The sequence below is a fragment of the Cajanus cajan genome, chromosome 5, assembly GCF_000230855.2.
Source record: "Cajanus cajan strain Asha chromosome 5, NIPB_CcT2T_4, whole genome shotgun sequence".
Classification (NCBI taxonomy): Eukaryota; Viridiplantae; Streptophyta; class Magnoliopsida; order Fabales; family Fabaceae; genus Cajanus; species Cajanus cajan.
In genome coordinates, this window is record NC_138521.1 from 64,958,921 (window position 1) to 64,980,698 (window position 21,778).

The 21,778-nt window shown below is 29.1% G+C and overlaps 2 protein-coding genes across 3 annotated transcripts; both read left to right on the forward strand.

Annotated features, from left to right (window-relative positions):
* The first annotated feature begins 3,222 nt into the window (after positions 1-3,222).
* On the forward strand, positions 3,223-8,627 carry LOC109811872 (uncharacterized). Of its 2 annotated transcripts, none has more exons than XM_020375717.3 (5): positions 3,223-3,384; positions 3,558-3,630; positions 4,586-4,699; positions 4,896-4,997; positions 8,276-8,627. In XM_020375717.3, exons 1-5 carry the CDS (start codon positions 3,296-3,298, stop codon positions 8,336-8,338), a joined length of 441 nt encoding a protein of 146 aa, XP_020231306.1. In that variant the 5' UTR covers positions 3,223-3,295; the 3' UTR covers positions 8,339-8,627. The 2 variants fall into 2 exon arrangements, with proteins under 2 accessions (XP_020231306.1, XP_020231307.1); XM_020375718.3 differs by lacking the exon at positions 8,276-8,627 and adding an exon at positions 5,543-5,696 and having other exon boundaries at positions 3,225-3,384.
* An 11,406-nt stretch (positions 8,628-20,033) lies between these two features.
* Positions 20,034-21,108, forward strand: LOC145957777 (uncharacterized). Its single transcript, XM_083074184.1, has 2 exons — positions 20,034-20,606; positions 20,900-21,108. Exons 1-2 carry the CDS (start codon positions 20,165-20,167, stop codon positions 20,935-20,937), a joined length of 480 nt encoding a protein of 159 aa, XP_082930310.1. The 5' UTR covers positions 20,034-20,164; the 3' UTR covers positions 20,938-21,108.
* Positions 21,109-21,778: the final 670 nt, after the last annotated feature.

Genomic DNA, 21,778 nt, shown 5'->3' on the forward strand with positions numbered 1-21,778 from the left:
AACTAGCCCTTAAGATTGTATGTGTCAAAAATTACTAAAATTTTAAGAATTTTTTTTGTTAGTCCTTGACTTAAAAAAAAATAATTTATTTTAGAGTTTCATTATTCATACAACAATTCATACAATAATGTATACAATAATGTTTTATGTATTTATCTCTCCACCACATCATTTATTATAGTTCATATTTTTATCCCCATTAATTGTAAAAGAAAGTATATCTCTCTTTTTTATTCCCTTGTCACTTTATTTTTAACTATTATTTTACATTAGAAATAACTAAATTCAATAAATTAAATGTCATTTTATAAAATAATGGATTAACAAAAAAATTTAATAAAACAAATTCAAAATAACGTGATGATCCAATGTGACATTATAAAATGTATTTGGGTTAATTTAATTAGAATTGTAGTTTCATCTAAACCTATTTACACTCTCAGGTTGTAAAGTTAAAACCGAAAATGATATTTTGCCTTCAAAAGAAATTTGGAAATAGATAAAATAAAATGTTTCAAGTCCATTTGATTTGTTAGAAAATCATGATACTAGATGATATAAATATAATTGTTTCATATTTGATTTAAAAAATTGGTTAGAGAGATTAAGGAGTTTCTTATATGAGTAATAGGTTGTTCTGTTGTAGAAATTTGACTTTGTTTTTAAATAGTGAAATTTTTTCTCTTCCGTGAATGTATGTGAAATTGGTTGAATCATGTAAATATGTCGTATTCACTTCTCTTAGTTTTTTTTGTTTACTATTATGTTTTTTCTATGTCTACATTTTATGTTCTTATTAGGTTTTCTCCTTTCTACATTTGTTTGTTTGTTATTGCATATAATTTTTTTTATTTGTTTCCTTTTTTGTTTTAGAACTATAAAACATAATATCCTTTTAATATTGTGTCATTTTAGTCCTTAAAACTGTAACTCAATGTCATTCAAGTCCTTGAAGTTTTTATCTTGATATCAATATTACTTTAGTCCTCGAATATTATCATGACTTTATTTTAATCAAGTAATTATAACTTAAATGTTTTCACAATAAAATAGATGATTAAACTAGTACTATAAACAAAATTATAAATATATTCAAATCATATTAAAATTTTGGTATTTAATATTGTATCAACTTTTATACATAAAACACGAACAACTATATTGTGTAAGAACACTTTTAAAGACTTTTTTTCGATGATAAGATTTTTAGGAATTCTTTTAATTTCATATATAAATTATTTTTATTTATCATAAATATTTAAATTAAATATTAATACTTTAAAAAAATATATCATTAAAATCAATATTGTGGTACAACATAAATTATTTATCATAAATTTAAAATATAATTTATATATTTAAATATAATACTTTTTATATACATCATTTATTTAAAATTTTAGTTTTATATAATAAATATTCAATATGTGTATTGCATAAATTAAAATAAGTTTTTTATTTTAAGTATACTATATTTCTTCTATTTGTCTCCCCTCTTTTATCTATTTTATTTTATAAAATACACAAATAAAAAAATTATAATTTCTCTATATTTATACTTTACTTTCATAATTAATTATGTTATATAAATTTTCTTATTTTTCTATTGTGAAAAATATCTATTACTTTCATTTCCTGAAATTACATTTTTTTTATGTCTTTGATATTCTATTTTTATTTTAATAATATACATTGAATTTTTTCTTATTTATTTATTATAATATAAAATGAATAAAAAATTTGACGATTGAATAATGAATATATTTATCATTATATTTACAATATTAACTTAATTATCTATTTTATTGTGTAAATATTTAAGTCATAATTACTTGATTAAAATACAAATTATTACAATATTTTGGGGTTAAAGTGATATAAAGTCAAAATTTTAAGGGTTAAAGCGACATTGAATTACAATTTTATGGATTAAAATAATATTGTATTTTATAGTTATATTATGCAATATGTGTCACTCTACGTATATACCACGTGTATGTCTCATAATGTTATCATGTCATTTAAATGTTTTTGTTTAAAAAAATTGGAGCTTATTTAACGAAAAGAACTTAAATGAGTGAAAAATTATATTTTTAACAATTTTTTTTTTCAAGTTTCATTAGAATCATAAACTATATAAAGAATGATAAACAATTCCAATGACTAATTTAACCATTTACTCAAAACTCATCATAGAGTTTGAGAAAAAAGAAAGATAAATTCTACATTTAGATAAAAGAACATGTAAAATAATTTAAAAACTACTTAATATTTGAATATAAAATAAATCATTTTGGGAGAATAATATTTACCTTATGTGTACTCATGGTCCCAATAAAGATTAATGACTGCTTTCAAGAGTAAATACTTCATATCAATACTATGATTAAAAAAAAATACTTTTAGTACATTATTCATAAATATTAACAATTTTTCAAATTACATAATTTTGAAATATAAAATTAAAAAAATAACGATAAATGATTCATTTATTGAATTGATTAATTTTACATTGTACATTAAATTATAAAGTTTTAGAAGTACGAAAATTTTAATACTAAGCATACATCGGTGCTAGTTCATTATTAAATTTTTAGTAGTTTGCATTTGTTTATCGATCTTTCAGGATAAAAAATACTAGCAGTGATCTAATGATACCTATAAAGAATTATTTAATACAAACTATCACATTTTTATTATTTTAAAAATAGATACAACAATTTTTTTTGTAGTTTTAATTGTAATAAATATTTTAAATTTTTTTCTTAATCACTATCGTTATACATATCATTTTGTAAATGTGTGACGTGTTCGCAATTCTATATTTATTGAGTATATATTGCAAAAAGAAAATATTGACATCGATCCTGAAAATTAATTTTAAGAGATTTTCTTTTAATAAACTATCAATTTAGTGCCTTAAATGTCATTTTCTCTAGTATTTAATCTATAAAATTATATAAGTAATATTTCAAGTATGGAATATTCTCAGTTTAGGCACTTAGTAAATATATTTCACTAGCGTTTATTTACTATAATTTCTAATACTTAAATATTTGTGTATATATTTAATGATGATTCGGAATCAAAGGGTAACGCTTTAGTTATAAATTGAGAGTTTATTCAAATTTTTATTCTTTATATAAAAAAAAAAGTTTAGAAATTGGAACCTACATAGAACAAGGAAGGAAAAATAGTCTTACTCCGTATATATTAAATATTAATTTAGTTGGGGAGTGGGAATCGTGGGTGGATAAAGAGAAAAAGGAGTAGCAGCCACGGCGTGCGGAGGGTAATGGCCACCATTCAATCTCTACAGCCAACCAATCCTCACTTTGTTTCTTTTAACGCTCACCACCGCTCTCCTTCTCCCACTTTCCTCACGTAAGTTCTTCTTCCCTTTTATGCTTACTCTCATCCAATAACTATCTTACACAACCGTTTTCTTTATTATCAGAATATTTCTTTAACCTAATCAAACCTGTTAGGAGTTCAGTTCTAAATCAAATTAACTATTTAATTTTTAGGGTTTAATGAGATTACACTCTTGGTTTTAGGTGGGGATGGAGAAAGGAGCAAGACACAAGCATAGTTGCCAACAGAACCCGAGGTCAAGCATTTCGAGTCCTGGTAAATCCTAGTTATGTTATGCATGAAGTGAAGATTTCCTTGTTCTTACTGTGTTGTTCGTTGTTGGCTGAAAATAATTTACGAGACTATTCAGATGGGATGCTTCTTTATGAAATTTGAACTTTTGAATTTATTTACTATTGTTGAGAGCTTTCAAGTTATATGTGTGATCTCCTCAAATAGTGTTCAGTTTGTGTTGCTTTTATGCATTTCGTAAATATACTAGTTTCTATGGTTATGCTCTAAAGTCTAAACATGACATAAAAATACAAATGCAGAAGTAGTGAATTGAAAATTCAGCGGGGATGGTAAGGTATGGAAAAGTTAGAAAGTCTTGTCACTGTGAGGAATGCCACAGTTGTGAAATCTGTGGGAGTTATAGCTATAAAAAGAATTAAAGAAGACTAAATAGTGAAGGGAAACCTATGATGCATATTCAAAACAATATACGTAGCTGAACCCAATATTAAAAAATAATGGATTATGACTTCTTAGTATACCTGTTTTATGCTAAATAGACTTAATGAAGAGGAATTGACGAAGAAACTTTATTCTCACGTTGAACTAATACCTAAATCTTAAACGATATAATTACTTCTTGTGACAATATTTGATGTTTTTACTTCATGTGACCATAATCATTACCTGCTGCATGTTTATAATTGGAATCTGGCTTCATTGCTAGCTTCTGGCTTTCTATGAGAAAATAAGGGATGGTGTCTTCTTGTGACATACTATTCTGGAGCTTTATCCTGAAGGACCTGAGCTATTCATTCTTTTAGCCTCGCTTTTTTTTTTTTTTTTTTTAAAAAAAAAAATATATTTAGCTTACATTTATAAATCATGTATATCCATCTTTTCGTGGGTAACTTTTTTTTCGTGCTCCTTCTGTGTAAAATTATCGTTAATCTATTTGACATTTCGTCTTTTATAATTTATATTAATAATTATGCAGGTAGCTTCAGGAAAGGAAGGATCAAAGGATGATGTAGTCATGGTTGATCCTGTGGAAGCCAAACGATTGGCTGCCAAGCAAATGGAAAGAATTAAAGCAAAAGAGAAACTCAAGGTGAAAGCTATCTTATGTTTGAATTCGAATCACATCTGGGATTATTGTCTTTTACTATAGAAGTATACAAGAAGTTTGAAAGTCATTTTCCTTCCTGTTTATTCTCAGTTAGGACAGAAGAAAACTGAGTATACTCTAATGAAACCACGTTCCTCAATTTCCTAAAAATTTGGCCAACTTAATGTTGTGACTGTAGATAAGACGCCAAATTGAGGCAATTAACGGAGCATGGGCAATGATTGGTCTCACGGCTGGCCTAGTTATTGAAGGTCAAACTGGAAAAAGCATTCTGACTCAGGTGAAATTTGGAAATGTTTCTTTCTACATGTGCTTGTGGCATACACTCGAAATTACATGATCTCAAATAAACACTTGCACGTATGTGAGAGCATTTTTGAATGTATACACCTAATGGAAAGTATAAGGCTCTTCTAATTTGAGTTTGTCCCTAATATGAGCAAGTAAGGGTCTATCGATACTTGATTCATTTTAAGACTTTAGTACATAATGATTTTAACCTACAAAATTTCTAGGGTGGGATACACCTTTAATTTCCAAAGGACAAAAATTGAATAAAATTTCTTATATTTTCATCATTAAATTCTCAAATCAAACAATAACATTTTCTAACAGAAAATAGATTCCATTACAAAAATGTTCTGGAATTTTAGAAAAATGTCCACATGTCTATGTTTCATTTGTGAACTTGAGGTCAAGAAAGAAACATGATCAAAGTTTTATCCTTTTTCAAATGGGAGATATATGTGGATTTGATTACATTCATTTGGCTGAACAGTTCCTGTTTGCTGTTTTGATGTGTAAACTTTTGTTTTGTCTTTTCAGCTGCACGACTACTTGGGTGCAATTGTTAGTTTTTTTGTGCGGTAGACTTCTTTGAAGATGTCCATGGATGCATATTAAGGACTCCAGATTCTTTATCACATTCTTTGTAATTATATATGTGAAAGTGAAAGTATACCAACGGGTTTTTTCTTCACATATCAAGTGTAATGACTTGCAACAATCCTTACACATAACAAAATCGGCAATTAGCAACAAAAATAACAACCACCTAAAATTAACATAGATAGATCTTAGAATCACAATAACAATATGTACATACATGCAATAAAGGTTGCATCACCTACCAAAAATGCTATACAACTATATATATGTGTGTGTGATGATTCAAAACTATAAAGAGTTGTCGGCAAAATAATACCTATGAAATCGGTTATGTTGGGGTAATCCAACAAAATCAACAGCAAGTCATCCACTAGTATGGTCTCACAAAACTTACAACTTGCTTCCCGTTAACCTTGTTTTACTTCTATAAAAAACATGATCATTGATTGTAGTTCAACCACTAGGAAACATGCAAGAGTAAGATTTTCAAAGGAATAAGCATATAACAATATAGAAGAAATGCAACTAACTAGAAGCTCTGACATGTAAACCTGTAACAAAACACCTTGTGGTCTACAACACCACAATAACTCAATCATGGCATCAACAAGTTTGAAAGAATAAGAACTCAATAAGCTAACTATCATTACAATGTTATGCACTTTTCCAGTAATCAATTAAGTGTTGTAGTCATTGACTTTATACCTTATTCCAACATCAATTAAGGATATAAAGAAGACTCAATGATTTACTTTAAAAAATAACACCTACTGAAAAAGAGTTTTTCAACAATTAGGCTCACAATAATATCCACACAATAAAATATCTAACTTTTGAAAATAATTCCTTTACTAGTTCTAAGTCAATTGACATGCCTAAATGTTTGTAGCATTCTCAACATCAATATCTCAATATGTCAATAAATTAGGCCTAAATGGTTAAAACATTCTTAGTATCAACACCTCAACAGGTCAATAAATCACACCTAAATGCCTAAAGCATTATCAACATCAAATCTCAACAATTATCATATATATGCATTATCCAAGGTCAATGAATTTAGATCTAACAGCATTAATCGATGTATAACACAATTGCACTTCAACAGTTCAACCACATAACCATCTACATATATTATTTTAGGTCAATATACATAAACCCCAATCACACCTAGCAACATATAACATGCAATAGTTTCATCTAACCTATTTATGTTCACCAATTAATCATACAAAAAAATTATTACAAGGCAACTTGAGCTCAACGTTATCCACCTTGTGCTTGGCACCATTGACGCAAGGAGCTCTATGCTTCAACCATGCTTTATGCCATTCAACTCGTGCCCAATGTGGATGAGGCAGTGTCCCCTGGGCCCTCACGTCTGACATGGTGAAATCCCACATTTGACCTCAATCCATGCATAGATGAATTTCTCTCCTTACACCCAACATCATTCCTTTGACGCTCAGGGACAAATCAGGCAGAGATAATTTTCTCACCTCATGTCCAATGTCATTTAAACCATGTTCGATGTCATTTCAACTCAAGGCAATTTTCTCTCCTCACTTCCAGGGCCATTAATCTTGCGTCCAACATGAACAAGATAGAGAACCTCTAATTGAAACCATATCTGATGACATAAAGGCACGTCTGGTGCAATAGTGAGTTCTCATAACAAACTCGCAAATTGGTCCTCACTTTACCTGAAAATCAGGAAATCAAACATGCATTGCACAAAACATGTCTACACATCACCAACAACTCATGCCACAAGAAATTCAACATGTAATCACCAATTTGATCAAAACCGACAAGTTCACCTCAAACTTGCTTCAAAGCACCAAAACTTAACAACTTCATCATACAATTTGAATCCATCCAACATGATAGCAAATTGAAGAAAGAAAATTCACTGGGTTCTCCTCTTGAAAACCAAGAACACCCAATCTCCACAATGAAGCATCAATATTATGCAATTCCACTAGTATAAATACAACTAATTCATGTAAAACAACTCAACACTCAATCAACAATTTTGGTTCTAGCTTCCTTTAACTCACCAATTTGAGAGGAATAAGGAAGAAGAAGAATTCTGAGCTATCACTAAGAAATGTCCCGCATTGACTTAGATTCTTAGTTACGAGCTTCGAATCACCCAACAATGATCCTCTATGACTCTCAAGAAGCTAGGAAGAAGAAGAAAAGCTTTCAGAACTCCAAAGCTTCTCTCACTATACTCTTTCTCTAAAGTTCTTTGAAAAATGAACTTACGAAACTTAGTTCTCAAAATAAACCTTATATACTCCTCTCCTTAAGGTTAAACTGAACTTCTATTTAGAAAAACCCTCTAAAATATCTAAAGACTCCTCAAGAGTTCCTTAACTTCCAGAGTCTCTCAACACCACACCTCAAAATACCACAACATATAATTATTGAAAGACAACAATAATTAACAAAATTGATAGTATTGCACCAAGCCGTACAATTTTCACTACTCCATTTTCATTATTACCGGGTAATGCTATGTATGTAACATCAGATTTTACAAAGAATTTAGCTTTTAGCCAATTTATATTTTTTTTGATACGGATGTTTGTCTACTGATTGTTTAATCCCTGGTCCTCTGACATTTATTGTTGAATTCTTGACACATTTTCTTTCCTTACTCAGGAGACTAATTCAGCTCATAGATGGTTGCCAGTCTTACTGATACCATGGACTCAACTCACTTGACTGGTCTAATTAAAATAAAACAAGTCAGGTGCATGCAGTTTTAGCTGTCAGTTGGTGACCCCATCACTACCAAAACTCCATAAGTGCGTTTCAGTAGAGACTGCCTATAATGAAGATATTAGAATCAATCACCTATTCTTCGTGCTTCACAAAAAGAGTATAAAATGGTGCATGTGATGTTCTGAATTTTCAGTTTTGAACAAGGTATTGCAAAAGAATGAAAGGATATAGTCTTAATATGTTATATGATTGTCTATCTATATGTTAGATTTTTTTTTTGGAGCTAGTATATGACTTGTCAGTTATAGATCCTGGCAGAAACCATACTATGCTAGTGCAACAGTGCAGTTTTTTCTTCAACAGTGCGTTAACAAGGACTTTTCAATGAATTGCCAGTTATTGATTGGGGCAGAACCATACTATACTGCTTTGAGAAGGGCTTTAAAATATGAACTTTGAAAATCCTAGGATGCGCAAAAATTTTGTACGTTTACTCTGCTGAAGCGATTTATATAAGGAAGAGAGAGACAGGGAAATCAAATACATATTTATGATCGACTTTTGTGACGTTTGTAGGAGAAATTTTTTGTGCTGGAGCAATAGTAATTTGGAGTCTTCTTTGCGGTATTGTTTGCACAAAATTATGGCTCAAAATTTAGGAAATTACAGAAGAACATTGAACTAAGATAGACGTATTTCAGAACTCAATCTGAACCACTGCATATAGTATTGAGATTTGACCTGGACCCCCCCACCCCCCACACGTAAAACGCATACATTTAAGCACAGGTAAATCCATATCCATAGAAGGGATTTACTGCAATGACAATTTCGAGAGATTTTAAATATTAACTGGTTAAAGATTATATTAATGTATTGTATCTTTGAGGAGTTACAAACTGTTTATTCACAACCATTGTTCAGTTATGATCAATGGAAGATAAATGTGAGTTACAAACTCTTTATATTTCATCATAGAAATTGTAAGATTGTATTCACACCAATCAAGTCATTCCAACTCGATCAAGTTGACAGTTTACTTAATATATCCTGTCTTCAAAATTTATAGCTTTCTTAAAAATGAATTTCTGAATTAATTATTGAAAAGCACAATTTTGTGGGGGGGTGCTATTGGATATTGGATTTAAACCTCTAAAAACAACAAAAACAAAAATGTTGAGTTAAAATGAAATTATCCAAAAGTATCTTTGTAAGTATTTTCACTTTCGCTCATTAATTGGACTAGTGTTCTCATCTTTTTCATCACTAAAAGCAAATTGATTTTGAGGCGTTTTAGTAATATAATTTAACTATATCATTTTAACATTATCATATCTATTTGAAAACAATAGTCTCATTATAACTTATGGATTAAATTATATTTTTAGTTCTATTTATTTTAAGATTCAATTTAGGCTCATTATTTTTAAAATGTTCAATTTGGTCCCATAATTTAAAAAAAAATGTTCAATATTATCCTTTCATCCAAATTAACCATAACGAAATTATCGAAATTAGATAAAATGACATCATTGAACATGTTTTTGAAAATTAGAGGATCAAATTGAACATTGTAAAAATAGTGAAATTAAATTAAATATTTTAAATTATTTAATTTGATCATGTTTAATATTGTTTTTCCATCAAATTTCATTAACGTCGTTAATGTCAATTTTGACGGAAGGATAACATTGGATATTTTTTAAGAATAAGAGAACCAAATTGAACCATTTAAAAATAATAAAATCAAATTAAATTTAAAAAAAAAAATAGAGAGAAAAAAATAATAATTTAGTCTGATTTATAAGTACCATGTAGAAAGTGGTGCGGTAGTAGATTTTTTTTTTTCTTCAGTTTTAAACGCCCAATGGACCTAAAACTATTCAAAGCTCAACCGTTTTAGCACAAAGAGGCCCATTCAGTCGTGCTGTTGGTACTTGAATGACACAGCTTTAGACATACTTGAGTACCAGACTGCTAGGCTATTAGCATGTTAATCATCATTGAAGAAAAAAAATATATTTCTCAATAATAGGAAAGAGTTCTGGTAAATTTTCTAAATTGATTATTGAATATTCATAACAAGTTTATTGCAAAAAAATTTATACCAAACAATGCTACTTTTAAATAGGAAGAAATTGTGGCAAATTCAATATTTTATTCCTTCTTGTTTGTTTTGTTCCAGACATCGATAGATTTTCTCCACTAAGATCAATAATTTAGTTTTAAATTTTAAACATAGTTGGGTCCCTTTCAGACAAAAATCCGCGTCTTAGATAAGGATGCAATGTTATCATAATAATCTGAAGTCGTATATATATTAAACTGATTCTTAGAGACTTAGTCGGAAATAACGAGGAAAAGGTCCACTAATGCCATAGAAAGTTGCTATATATGCTCTAGAAAGTTAGCCAAAGTGAACAACAAATTTTTAAGTTTTGATGTGGCACTATTACATTACTCCTTTTTTTTTGTTGCTAATATTAAACATCAAATACCCAAGTTAATTAGTTGTAAAACATTTTTATTTAATAAATTTCATAGTATTTATAATAAAATTAACAATTACTGAATATTTAATAAGTCACAAATTATAATATTATAGTAGGTACCCTGTACATTTCTTTATGTGAATAGATTTTAAAAACACAATGAACTGGTCTATGTATTCGTCAAAGGAACAAAACGAATAAAGAATTAGAAAATTAAAACATGGTACCAATTTGACAGAAAAAGTTAGTTGTCGGAGCCACATCCCTTGGCTCGACATTTCTCGGTAGGTGAGGATGCTTTATAAATAATCGAGGATTCCTTCTGTGCCTTCGATCAAATTCCATAACATTTTACATCATTTTTTCAGCGAATTTCTTTTTAATTTTTTTTTAAACAAGTGATCTTGTGTTATGATCACCATTATTCCGGTAAATGACAATGTTTAGCGATGGTGGTGGTGAGAATAATATTATGTGTCAAAATGATGAAGTTAAATTCCTTAACATATATATTTTTTTAATACATATTGATCATGAATCAAACTTTTATATTTATCAATCATATCATATTTTATTGATACAAAATAATATTTTAATGCTAAAATCTAACATGAGAATTAATAAAATAAGGGTATATAAAAAGAGGGTCTACTTAGTGTTGCAGGAGACTAGAAGATATCTCTTTTATAGGATTGAGATGTGGGTGAGGCATAGCCTAATACGAATATACATACATGAAATAAATGTAGCATATTATAAGTTCTTAATTGTTAACTACATTAGGCTAGACTCGTTTTATTTATTTATTTATTTATTTTATTAAACTAACTAACCCAAAGCTTTTATAAAAGTTTATTTAGTTTAAAAAGAAAGATTTTAAGCTATTTTAAAAAGCTTTCTAGATTTAAAAAGATAACATATTTAATAATAAATATTAATTTTTTTAATTATTGCTATATTAAATTTTTATAATGCATGAAAATCATATATTTACTTTTTAAAATATTAAATATGAAAATCATATATTTATTTTTTAATAGATTGGGTTTAACAAAAATAGACCTAGAATTATATATATATATATATATATATATATATATGAAGAAGAATCTGTTTATTCTGATAGTAAGTCAATATAAACTTATTCTGTTTAATAACTCATGTTCTATATTCAATTTTAACAATCCAGCAGTTAAATTTAAAGTTTTTAATGCATATATTAAATCTTTAAATAAAAATTTAAAAATTATTTGATACTTTATTTTATTAATTTAAATCAATGTATAAAATGATTTTATGATTATCCGTCAATTTGAATTAATGAAATAAAATATCAAATGATTTCTAATTTTTTTTAAAATTTTCCAAACCTCACCTATATATTAAGAACTTTAAATTCAACGGTTAAATCATTAAAATTTAATGTAAAACATAAATTATTAAACAGAGTAAATTTAGATAGACTCATATATATAATAAACGAATATATATTCAAAACATGCCCAATTCCTATCCTTATGTGCATATTTTTAAATAAAAAAATATAGAAAAAAAGAATGTATCATGTCCTTCCTTGACGTCATTTAAATAAATCTACAAAAAATATAAGTTAAACAAGAAAAATATTACTTATTAAATAATGAAACAACAAAAAAAATTGCAATACACTGGCCAATAAAGTAATAAATTGAAAGAGTAATAGCAAAAGAAGTAACAATTTTTCGTTTATCAGATAAAAAAAACTGTAACGTGTTCTAAGATATTGCCTTGCCGTGTTTAATGGGTAGAAGATAGCTATCTCAAAACATTGTAGTTTTAATTGTTTTGTTGTATTTTCATGGAAATGGGAACAAAGCGAGTCCACCAATTGACTTTAACATGACGGGTTGAGTGAATTAGAATTAGCATGCCAATAAATAGATAAGCCCAATATGGGTCCCCTTTCCAATGGGTCATGCCCGATACAGTGTTTTACATCTTATTTGGACCAACAACCCCGACTTTAGTGTTTTAATAATTTTTTTTTTCTTAAGCAAATTTTGGCAAAATTCAAAAGTTTGGTACTGGTTATTCCGATTTAAAATTTCATATCTAAATTTCATAAGTTTTTTTAAAAATATAAAATACGCATAATGTCACTCAAATGTTTATTATACCTTTCTAAACTTGGTGATCATGACATAACTTCACAAGGATCATAATTTTTAGAAGAGAATAGGCTATACACATTGTGTAATCTTAATTTCTTTATGATGGGAACAAGAGAGAAATTTCTGAAGCTAAATAAGAAAAGGAATGGTTGAAAAAGACAAACGGTAAGTGAAAAAAGAAGAAACGACGGAACTCATTTTTGAATGTTAGGGTCAACAAAAGAAGCAACTTCCTAGGAACCAGCAAAGATAAGGATAGAGATGGAAGCTAATGAAGCCCAAAACTTTTCAGTTTTCTCAAACTTTGTCTTGTCCCGTGCAGAAACAACTTCCATAAAATGTGGCTAATTGCGTTTCCAACCAAACTTTTCTTTCTTCCGAGTTTCGATCCTTTTATTTTTCTAATCCCAATATCTACCAAGAAAATTGTTAGATAGTGCTCTTTCCGCTATCCTATCTCTTCCCAGATCTTGGTGGGGGCTCCGCTCACATATTGGACCATATAATATATAATCTCATTAAACACATCAATATAATTTATTTTTGTTATAATTGAATAGTTGTGTTGTGTGGACCAAATACCAATTTTGTGAGTCTTGTCATGTGACCGCGCACATCTTAGATAGAAATATGTTATTGGATACGTCATCATTGACCAAAGTTTATTGAGTTAGAGTTAAAATTTGTGTGGTTTAGGTGACAACCCATTTAATTTTGGATTGAGAACAGGGTAGCATGGAATGAGGTGGGAGGAGTCGAGAGTCACAGGCACCACCATTGAGTGGACAACGTTAGTAGGCACAGTAAGTTAATGAAAGACAAATAATAGACAACTGATGTACATGAACACATGCATGTGTCTCTTATGCTGTGCAAGCCTTCAAAAAATGCTTCTCCGGAACCGACATGAAATGAAGTACCTCTCTCAACCTTTGGGGAACAATTAAAGTTTGGTGTTATAGGGAGGTCAGGTCATGCCAGTTTGCTATCAAACATTATTATCTCAGTTAAAATGGGTTTGTTCACGATGTGCCGGCTGCTCCATAAATGGATTGTTTTATGTAAAATTTAATGTTAAGTAAATAATGTTAGATAATTGAATTTCTTTTAAAATTTAGTTATTAGCTATATATATATATATGAGGAGGGTTCAAACGACTTGTGTAACTTTTATTAAGTATTACACCGTTCAATAATTTTATATTAAATATGAATTTTGAAAATTCAACCGTTAGATTGAAAGCTTATATCTCTTAGATCATATATGTCAAATTTTGTTAAAATTGAACAACAACTTGAAGGTAATCAAAGTGTTCATATTTTAGTATATTTTGAAATATATATATTACGTCAATTTTATTTTATGAGAATGAAGTATCAAATCATCTTAGATTAATATAAAATTTGATATATATAATCTAAGAGATATAAACTTTCAATTTAACGGTTGGATTTTCAAAATTCACATTTAATATAAAGTTATTGAGCGGTGTAACACTTAGTAAAAGTTATACCGGTATCGTTTGAATCCTCTTTATATATATATATATATATATATATATATATATAACAAATTATTAGCAGATGTAAATTTCTTTCTAATAATTTTTACGTCAATTAATTAATTCTTGAGTATTAGTTATTTTGTTTAGGACTTTTTATTGTATCAGGTTATGTTTTGTGATTTTAGATGAATTGCTTGTGGAGTGATATGGAACAAGAAGGATTGAAACGGTCATAAATTAGACTCTTATAATGTGATGGAAGTGATGTATAGTTTTCAAGAAAAACTTGAATAAATAGATAATTAATTTAGGAAAAGACTCGTATCCATTCTGCACTGATCATAGAATAAATGATATGGAGAGTTAAAGATTGCGTTTTATCCAAACAACCTGACATAGGTACAGTGTTTTGGGCATACTAAGCCAATAATTCTATATATTGATCGTGATTTTGTCCAGACACGTGACGTGATTTTGTCCAGACACGTGATGCATGATATAACATTCTTAATTTGTGTTTTTTGTTTTAATTATAATGGACTTGAACCCATTTTAGGTCCTTAGATTTAAATAGACCTTTTAAATTTTGTTTGGATATTTCCTAATTGGAAAAATTATGAAAAGAAACCACAATACAATGATTGAGATCGAAGACAATTTATCTCTTTTTCTTCTTCTCAATTGTAATATTTTTGCTTTGCCTTTATGTTTTCTTATTATGATTAAACTCTTTAGTAGTTTTAGTTTTGTAGATAATAGTTATGAATGACATTTAATGAAAATTAAACAAATTACTACAAAAGTAAGAGATAATTTAATTAGACACTTTTTTTTAATCTCCAAAGGAAACTAAAGTAAAATAGAATTATTTACTCTCAAAGAAATTTAATCTTAATAATTAGGTAATCAATTTAATTTTTTTAATTATCATTCCAGTAACATCAATCTCATCAGAATTGCTCTTCATATTGATTTTTTTTTTCAATTTTAATTAATATTTATGTTATCTTTTTTATTTATTCGTAATCTATTTATCTAAATCTCGTTATTCTTGTTTTCAATCAAATAAAATGTCTTGAATTATGTTTTTGAATTACGATAAATTAGTAAGTACTTACTGTTTACTTAATCACTAAGATCAACTTTAATTGTTGATATATATCAACATGTGACTGCCGATCAGCGACCATCCACACGTTATAATTAATGGTAACAATCTCATTAACAATGACCCACACTTAAAAATACTAAAATTTCTCGTACAATTGGATTATTCTTGTTATATTTTACTCTATTAGAATTTAGAACTATCTTCAACTTGAGTGTCGCTGTGTCGGAATATTTACAAAATTCACAACTGCATTTTCTATGCTTAGCAACCATGTTGCAATAATATCAATTTACAAGATAAAACCCTCTTTATTAAACGTGAACATGTCATTTACGTCACCTCAAATCACAATCCTATTCACACAACATAGCCAATCAGCATCCACCCAAAGAAATGTTCAAAAGCTAGCAGAGTTACATGGAAATTAACATAAAAAAGTGAGATGGAATCAAGGATAAGAAGAAACTTATAGCATTGCTCTTCTTGTTTGAACCAACCACGAATATGCTTCCCTTGCGCTTAAGTTCAAATTGGTTCGAATTTCTTTCACATAACACTATGTCTATGACGTATTTCATGCACATCTTTTTTCCTTCTCTTTCCCTTTTATCTCATCTTTTAGCATATTGTTAAAGCATTATAATACTTTTGAAAACAATGTAATCAACCAACCCAAAATTGAAGTTCTACACATTAATTCTTTCCCGAGCGAGCTAGGTAGTACTATTATACTAGATTAGTCTGTTAAAGGGAGCAATCTTTACAAAGGCAAAGTAAACAATTAATATATCAAAATTTATAATTTACTGCAAATCTTTAGGCAAAGTATACAAACAAGTTACATAGATTACGTTGTTGGATTTAGAAAATGTTAAAGTTTATTGACAGATTAAAATTGCTACTATTCTTCCTTGACTGGAATGCACTGTGTAAAATAGTTGAGATATTATTCTTTATGTTTTGTTGGGCAACAAAGAATTAAAGGTTAGAATATTAGTTATGGAATATTAGTTATCCATGCACCCTATGTACTTGAAATATAAAGAAGAGTAGATGATGTTGCAGTTCATCAAGGTGCTTATTTTAATTGTTTGTACAACTTAACGATAACTACAAATGATGAAGGTTGTCAATTAGTGTCTTGTGCTTTTGAAATTGGTTCGTCTAGATAAGGCTTGTGAAGCGTGGAAACAAGATTTTGGACTATATCAAAGTCATTATCATTTGCCTTATCTCCCAAATTCCAAGCGCATGCCTTTTCTTTTTCAAAGACCAAAAAGCTAGCATTCAAGCCTGTCCAAGGGAAAGACAAAGAGGAGCAATATATATATTATATCCAAAAGCCCATAGATTAGTTAGTGATAATATTCTCTGGTATAAAACCATAGAAAAAGAGAGAGAAAGCTAGAGAGAAGCCCTTATACTTTGAATATTCCAGTCTTCCTAATATTCAAAAAGTTGTCTCAATTATCTATGTATTCAATTAATTAAACCCGAATTGGTTAGTACTAGATCGTGAACTTTTCTGCATAAGTTGGAAAGAGACCTTCATTGGCTGGCCTACCCAAAGAAATCAACGTGGTGGAATTATTTATTTGGCCATATTGAAGCCAGGTTGTTTGGTGATCAGTATAAAGAACTGTGATTTGAAAATACTACATGTTGACAAATAAGGATTGTTAGCTACATGTTTATCAAAACTCTTTTTTTTTTTTTTCCTTCCATATTTCTTTTCCCATCTTTGATGAGGGTGACAATTTCGAAGAGTTACAAAAGTTTGAATTGAGTTTTCACAACTTTGGTTGTAAACAAGGATGAATTTCGAAATCTATTAAAGAATGAGGAGTTGTTTTCTTCTTAACTTGTAATTATTTAAATATATTTTTAACAAACAATTATTTAATAAATAATGACTTGCACAAAAATGGCTTTTGGCATTTTTAGATATTTTTTTTTTTTCTGTAAGTACTTATAGAAGAAGAAAATATAATTAAAAATAAAACAAATTTCTCTTGAGCTAAATTTATTTTTGCATAAACTAATTTATAATTTTTTTATATTAACTTCTCTAAAAGTTTATTTTTGATTTATGTAGAAACCAATTTTATTTTATTATAAAGAAAATAATTTCATTTTTTATCTATATTTTTTTTTCTCTTATTGGTGTTTATGATGAGGTTTATCTAAATAAGTCATCAATGACACAATAATAATCAAGTAAATTTTACAACAATTTTCTTATAATTTTTTTAATATATATAATAAAAATTAAATATTGTCAAATCCTACAATAATAAAATATAATATATAATAAATTTAAATATGTTTCTAATTTCTATAAAATCAGTAAGTTTTTTATACGTGAGAAAAAACACTGATTATAGCCACAGAAAACTTCTTCTTCAATGTAGCCACTTGACATTTTTTTTTATAGTAATGTTGTTGTCATAAAGTTTGTGCCGACCATCATTGATAGTTGTAATTCTAATAATAAGTTGAAAAGAAAATTAGTTTTTGGAATTGACATGTTGATATTGGTGTAGAAAAATAAGTTTCAAACATTAATTGATTTATATAAAAAAAAATGTGGTGGATGGTTATCAAGGCACTAAACATGTATCAATCACATGAGACATTTAATTGGTTTTGTTGGAAGGATATAGGGTTGGAGTGATAAGGAGGGTGTGGGTTTGAATCCCCTCACTAACAATTAACAATTAATATTTGCTTATAAAAAAAAATTGCTTTTGTTGGATGTTCAACAACACTGAGGAAGATTCGTAATTTTTCATAAAAAGTAAGAATAAATACTGAAGAAAAAAAAACATATTAAGAACTGAGTAGTACTAATAACATACCATTTGATACACTCCTCTTAACATAATTAGGAGATTGAATAATTAAATAAGGAATGAGACTAAATTTTATGTTTTTAAATAAACTTTAATTAATAAGAGAGTATGTTTGAAAGAATATAATAGAATGTGTTATCCATATTTCTCTTCTTCTATAAATCACATAACTTTCAATTTTGAATGACAATGTTACCATTTTAACGGATTATGTTCCAATGTTGAATTTTCGAGTAACATTTGATCATGAAAATTACCTTTTTCTATGTAATTATGTTTATTTTCTCATAAATTCTCTCCATTTTAAAATTTTGATTCTTTTATTTTTTTATATATAAATTAACAAATAATTAATTTTTATATATTTAGATTAAATTATTTTATTTATTATTTTTTAATCAAAAATAATATCAATATTCTCCTAGAACTAGTTCTAATTATTCGACTACATATAAAAGTATAATTTAAAAATAAATAAAGATATATACAAATCTTAAAAAACCAAAAATTTGAAATAAAACTAAAAAAAAACTGGAAGAGTGAAAGTTTTGAAATGGGGAGTAGCAAATTAGCAATGTATTTATAACTTCATCTGATGATATTTTGTATATAAAAAATAAATCGAATTGTATAGAAAAAAATATTACGCTAATTATGTTAGTCAGCTTTGGTGCAATTTCGTCAATGAGATTATAGATTTATATTATTTGTACAATTAATTTTTTTTTTCTTTATACTATAGTAAATTCTAATGTAAGAGATAAAAAAAAATCACCATGTGAAATTAAAAATAATCGTTAAATATATTATTAAAATAAATAGCTATGTTACGCAGAAAAATAATTTAATTTTGGATTCACCCCCAAATGGGTTTAAAAGAAAAAAAAAAGGTATTAAGAAGAAAAGTACTTTAGGCCCAAAATTTGGTTAAATTTGAAAATGTGTTATAGTTTCAAGTTTTACCACCCCTAAACCCGAGCAACTAATATTTCCACTTATCGCATAATTTCTTTGTCGCGTAAATGAAGTTGCATGAGCCAGAGAAGTAGACTAGGGGCTAGGGGAGAAATTAATCCCAACTAGTACAATAAAAACAAAAAGCACACTCACAACGTGCCTATTCTTGAAGAAATATTTCCCACCTTAGCTGGTCCACCTAATAATATTTCATATACATATTAACTAACCAATTAGTTTCATAAATACCTACTTTATCTTATATAATCGGATATTATCATCAAATGGCAATGTGATAAACTTAACATTAATTATTTATGAAATTAGCAGCCACCAACAACCTATATTAGGTTAATTAATTTAATGAATCAATCAAACCGGGGTACCATGCAAAATCCCTTCATTCAATTTATGACTTCAATACCATTAATATTGCAACTGAATTAGCTGTGACCCGTATACATTTTTTTTTAGTCAAAATAACCTTTTCTTTGTCGTGAAATTTTAACAGAATAATGAGTTCGTATATTATTAGGATAAGATTCATCTGTTTTGATATTGTTAATCTGATAACAAATAGTTTGTTAGTTAATTTTACTGATAAGATTGATTTGTTAGAATTTGTTTTATTTGATTGTAATTCTGTTACGGTCATTCTATATAATGATTGTTTTCATAAATAATAAAGTCAAACTGTAGATTCACAGCAACTTCAATTATGGTATCAAGAGCTTGACGATCCTAAAAAAAAATTTCGTCATGTCTTCTACAACACATCCACTTCCTACCATTAATCGTGTTTTTGCTATGGTTACTCAAGAGGAATCACATAAAGCTATTGTTCGTTCTTTTGAGAACCTTGTAGACGCGTTAGGTTGTGCCGCCACCACTAATATACCCACAAATACATCTAAGCTACGCGTTACCTGTACTCATTGTGGACGTCCTAATCATGATGTTTCTCGCTGTTACAAACTTCATGGCTACCCCGATCGCCCTCTTGTTGGTCGCAGTCGTGGATGTGGTCGCACTTCGACAGGACGCTCTGCTTCGGCTTCTGCTCATGCCACTCAATCTAGTGCATCTTCCAATAATAGTGGCCCCTCCAAACCTTTATCAATTACTGATTTTACTCCTGAAATGCTTCAACGGTTGATGTCAATCGCTGTTTCCTCCAAAACGCCCACTAAAAAATTATGTGGTACAGTATCTTCCAAACACTCTTGGCTTCTTGACAGTGGGGCTTCCCAACATATGACTGGGATTGTCTCTCTTCTCTCTAACATACGCACCATCCCTCATTGTTCAATAGGCTTGCCCAATGGTGATTGTACTCTTGCAATTCAATGCGGGGATGTTAGGCTTACATCTCTGTTGCTACTTACCAATGTTCTTTACGTGTCGTCTCTTACGTGCAACCTGATTTCTATCTCTCAAATACTACGCTCCAATAATTGCATGGCTGTATTTAATAATTCTAATTGTTTTTTACAGGACCTACAGACGAGGAGGACGATTGGACAGGGTGTTGAGCATGAAGGGGTGTATGTACTTTGCCAATCAGTTTCTGTAAATGTGACTCATGGTTCCTCTTCTTTCAATTTGTGGCATTGACGCTTGGGACATCCTTCTCAACATTATTTGGATTTGTTGCCATTTGTTTCTAGTTCAAATAAAATAGTTTCCTGCGATGTGTGTTGTAATACCCATTTTTTTATTATTATTAATTATCAATGGCATTTTCGTAAATTTTATAAAGGTATAGGGGTATTCTTGTAATTTTATTACAGATGGCATTTTCGCAATTTTCAAAAAAATTTAAGGGGTGTTTTGGTAACTTGGAACGGGCCGTTCCAAAAGCAAAACGGGTCGTTCCAAAAGCAAAACGGGTCGTTCCAAGCTTAAAAATTATACTAACTTTTTTTTAGTGAGAACGGGTCCAGAACGGGCCGTTCCAACTGGGAGAACGGGCCGTTCTGACTTTGGAACGGGCCATTCTAGAGGGAGAACGGGCCGTTCCGGAAGGAGAACGGGCCGTTCTGGATGAGTCTCGGAACGGGCCGTTCTGATTTTAGAACGGGTCGTTCTGCTTTTTGGGAACGGGCCGTTCCGATTTTGGAACGGGCCGTTCCAGTTTAAAAATTTGCGTACATTTGAAAGATTCGGAACGGGCCGTTCCGAATTCAATACGGGCCGTTCCGGGTGACTCTGGTTGCCTATAAATAGGAGGCAGGGGGGTGAAAAAAAATATAACTGGAGAGAAGAGAATCCTAGAGAGAGAAAGAGGAGAGAGAGAGAAAGAAAAAGAGGGGAGGAGAGAGAAAGAGGAATCCAGTAGAGGAGGTTCTGCCAGGGGAGAGAAAAGAGAAGGGA

Excerpts from the sequence above, each read along its gene's own strand:
- LOC109811872 (XM_020375717.3), top strand. The coding sequence starts at position 3,296 with ATGGCCACCATTCAATCTCTACAGCCAACCAATCCTCACTTTGTTTCT. Across the intron at positions 3,385-3,557 it reads CCTTCTCCCACTTTCCTCAC|GTGGGGATGGAGAAAGGAGC; the intron begins GTAAGTTCTTCT and ends TCTTGGTTTTAG. Across the intron at positions 4,700-4,895 it reads AAGCAAAAGAGAAACTCAAG|ATAAGACGCCAAATTGAGGC; the intron begins GTGAAAGCTATC and ends TTGTGACTGTAG.
- LOC145957777 (XM_083074184.1), top strand. The coding sequence starts at position 20,165 with ATGTCTTCTACAACACATCCACTTCCTACCATTAATCGTGTTTTTGCT. Across the intron at positions 20,607-20,899 it reads GCCCACTAAAAAATTATGTG|GACCTACAGACGAGGAGGAC; the intron begins GTACAGTATCTT and ends TGTTTTTTACAG.